Consider the following 3765-nt stretch of genomic DNA (forward strand, 5'->3'; position numbering starts at 1 on the left):
AAGCCTCGGTTGATATCAGCAGCCACGTGGTCGACGAGAAGAATTCTGTCATCGGAACTGCAGGATGAATTGAGCGATGATGCGCACAGGATTGAAGTGGACAGCGTGACCTGTACAAAGAACATAAGGCGGTTCATGGCTGCATCTGCGGTGGTCCCGCCGTGCCCTCTGAAGGTGTGCTTGAGTTGCCCAGGTATTTGTACTGTGAGCGGTGGCGCTGAAGGTCGGGGCTGATGAGCGGTTGCGTCACCAAGCCTCGGTTGATATCAGCAGCCACGTGGTCGACGAGAAGAATTCTGTCATCGGAACTGCAGGATGAATTGAGCGATGGTGCGCACAGGATTGAAGTGGACAGCGTGACCTGTACAAAGTACATAAGGCGGTTCATGGCTGCATCTGCGGTGGTCCCGCCGTGCCCTCTGAAGGTGTGCTTGAGTTGCCCAGGTATTTGTACTGTGAGCGGTGGCGCTGAAGGTCGGGGCTGATGAGCGGATTGCGTCACCAAGCCTCGGTTGATATCAGCAGCCACGTGGTCGACGAGAAGAATTCTGTCATCGGAACTGCAGGATGAATTGAGCGATGGTGCGCACAGGATTGAAGTGGACAGCGTGACCTGTACAAAGTACATAAGGCGGTTCATGGCTGCATCTGCGGTGGTCCCGCCGTGCCCTCTGGGCGTCTTGATCTCTTGATCAGTCTTGATCGTCTTGTCATACTGGGCGAGGAGATCTGGTTATTGCTTGAAGCGTCGGAGCTGCATGAAGAGCCTCTGCCTAGCAAGGGCGAAGTTGTTGTGGCCGGCGTCAAGACCTGGCTCCCGAATAAGGAGAGGAACCTCGTAGCGGCCTCCTTTCTTCGAAACATGGCGTTCGAATTCCTCCAGAGCCATGTGGGTGCCATGTTTACTGTCAGGATCATCTTGCACTCCAAGGGTGTCGAGGCGCCACCGAGAAGAGATGTCCATGTCAAGGGAAGCGTCGTTTGCCGCAGGCTCTCCGACAGCAAGGAAGAGTGATGTGGTGTGAACAGCGGAACCTTTGGGTAAATCGTGGAGCGTTCCCGGGATGGTCCACCCAAAAAGGGTCTCCGCTGCCGTAACCTGTGGCAATAGTCTAGTTATCTGTCCGGTTACAACCTCCCAGTAGAGATCGGAGCCTATCAGGATGCTAATCTCGTCCTCCAGGACAGTCGTCGCCTCAGAGCGTGCATCAGCGGGAACAAGACCTTGATGTGTCATCATGGTGACGATCACGCTATCCGCTGGTGGGCTGGTTACCACAGAGATTTCCAGCACTTCGAGGGCATCTATAGTGGTCTTGTTGGTACTGTGCTGGCTGCGGAGTGTAACCGACACTCCGTTACATGTCAGGGTCACAGAGCGCTGAGTTTTCCCGAACGTGAATAGGTTGAGCCTTGAACAGGACAACTAAGTGCTCGAAAAACGACCTGCCGAACGATAGTGCGCTGACTGCCCGTGTCAAGCAGGAAACGCAGCAAAATTGACCTTGCTAGTGCGACAGCCGAAGCCCTGCCCGTTTGTAGGAATACTGGCATGAGACCGGTGCAACTCGTGGACACAGATGTTGCAGGAGGGGGTGTGTTGATTGACTCCGACCCGCTTGCGCGTTGCACGGACGGCGCAGAGGCGTTGCCCAGACGCTTTGCTTGGTTTTGGGTCGGAGTACACACGTTGCACAGCGACGTCAATTGTTGGCCAGCACAGTGGGCGTATTTCAAATTTCTGGCACGTCGGCCTTCACTGGCAACGTGGTTGCGCTTGGCGCAGTGGAAGCAACGCCTGTGCGGCTGAAGCTTCCTGCGTTTTTCTTCTGAAGTGAGCGACGTGGAGCATTCCAGAACCGTGTGGTCCGACAAGTTGCCCAGGAGGCAGGGACGCGTGTACGGCGGCCTCACTTCAGTTGATAGAGGTGCTGCAGATGACGGGTTTAGCTCCAGAGGTCGCGATTCACGTGGATGATGCCGCTGGCTTGCTGATGAGCTGGCTTGGTCGAAGGTGCCTTCCTCCCTCGCCTCGGCTTGAATTCGCCGGAAGGTCATCAGATGTTTTACTTGCTGGGACTTGTCTCCTGTAACCGCTGCCGTGTCATCGTGGTTCGACGAAGAAGCCTCCTTCAGCCGCTGACGGTACAGGATACCAAGGTCAGGTGGTAAGGCCTTCATGATGACGCGTCGCAGAACAGCAGCATGCTCATCTGGTGAAACGCCAAGGCCCTCTAGTGCGCTTGTGTGGAAAGTGATCGTGTCATAGAGATTTTGAGGTTTGTCTAGATCGGCGGAACTACAAATAGATGCCATTGCGAATAGGTGGTCGAGATGGTCATTGACCAGCATGTCGCGACGGCCGAACCGGTCAAACAGCACCTTGATGGCGACATCGTAGTTTGCATCGGCAAGGCGAATACCCCCAAGTACTTTTTAGCTGACCCGGACAGGTACGTAAGCAAAAAGTTAAATTTGTCTATCTTCGATAGCGAGTCATTGCCGTGAATGCTTGCCTGATGCTGGTCTAAAAAGCCTTGCCAGTCGCGTCGCTCCGCAGAAAAGCTCCGGATGTGCAGCTATGGCAGGGCAACGCGGGAGAAAGACGCCGCAAGCGACACTCCGGGCGCGGCGGAAGAGGCAGCTGGGTACGGTGGCGAGGCAAGCAGCGCGGTAGACCGTAGAACCAGCAAGGATCGGTGGACGCGGCTCGGTAGCGAGGCGCACGCTTATCTTGGTGAAGCTAATCTTTTGTTCATATTCGAAAGCTGTGGTGAGGTCTGCCTCCAGGTCTGCATCCATGAGCGTCTCTTGAATTGCGCGGTCGAACTCGACAAGCTCCGCCTGCTTCGCCAAGACGAGCTCGAGGTGCTGGTGCAGCAGCCGCACATGGGTATGCTCATCCGACAGCAGGGCGTCGCTCGTAGAAATGGCCTTGGTGATGGCCCTCCGGACGAAGCCGCGCTTCGTGCGTAGTTGCTCCACGGCCGGAACTCGGGGGCCAGAGGACAGGGTGGGTTTCGGAACCAACTTGTAACAAAATAACGACGGGGATTAGACCCGGACCCGGACGTCTGACTCCTTCTTCATCTGGTAGCAACTGAGCGAGCAGCGCAAGTGGCAGCTGCGCGTGCTCGGCGCACCTTCTTCTTTATTTGTAACAAGGCCACCGCTACCGTGACAAGAACAGTATCTCCTTTGCTGACACAATCTCACTCAATCTTTGTTTCTGTTCATTTCAAACGCCTCTACATTTTCCCTTGTCACTTGATCAGAATGTCTGGCCATCACTCCAGCCTTTTTAAACATAGGTATGCAGCCACAGCGCATGCAGTGTGCAAGATGACGGGTTACTGCCACTTTGTCAACATTGTTTGAGTGCTGTCGTAGGCGATCGTTAAGGCATCTGCCAGTTTGTCCCAAATATTCGTTCCCGCATGACAATGCAATGCAGTAGACTACGCCTTCCACACATGGGACAACAAACGGGTCGCGATGATTTGTATCACAAGCATTTCGTTTCTGCTTGGGATTATTAACTTTCGCGCACAAGCTAGAAAGTTTTTGGGGGGCGGAAAAAACAACATTCACTCCAGCTCTTCCTGCAATCTTCTTCAGACTCTGGCCGACTTTGCGTAGATACGGCACCTAGCCCACATTCTTACTTCTGCATGGCTGCAAGGTGGCACCAGTACTAAACCAAAGAATGTTCGTAACATTGAATTCATCAATAATGCCAAATCGTAAAAAATCAGGCAGATGTCA

General features: G+C 54.2%; 1 protein-coding gene across 1 annotated transcript; it reads right to left on the reverse strand.

Annotated features, from left to right (window-relative positions):
- Positions 1-733: 733 nt before the first annotated feature.
- LOC119455640 (uncharacterized) lies at positions 734-2181 on the reverse strand. The gene is made up of 2 exons (XM_037717062.1): positions 1451-2181; positions 734-1334 (listed from the first exon to the last, which is right to left on the reverse strand). Exons 1-2 carry the CDS (start codon positions 2179-2181, stop codon positions 734-736), a joined length of 1332 nt encoding a protein of 443 aa, XP_037572990.1.
- Positions 2182-3765: the final 1584 nt, after the last annotated feature.

This window comes from Dermacentor silvarum, chromosome 1 (assembly GCF_013339745.2).
Source record: "Dermacentor silvarum isolate Dsil-2018 chromosome 1, BIME_Dsil_1.4, whole genome shotgun sequence".
Lineage (NCBI taxonomy): Eukaryota > Metazoa > Arthropoda > Arachnida > Ixodida > Ixodidae > Dermacentor > Dermacentor silvarum.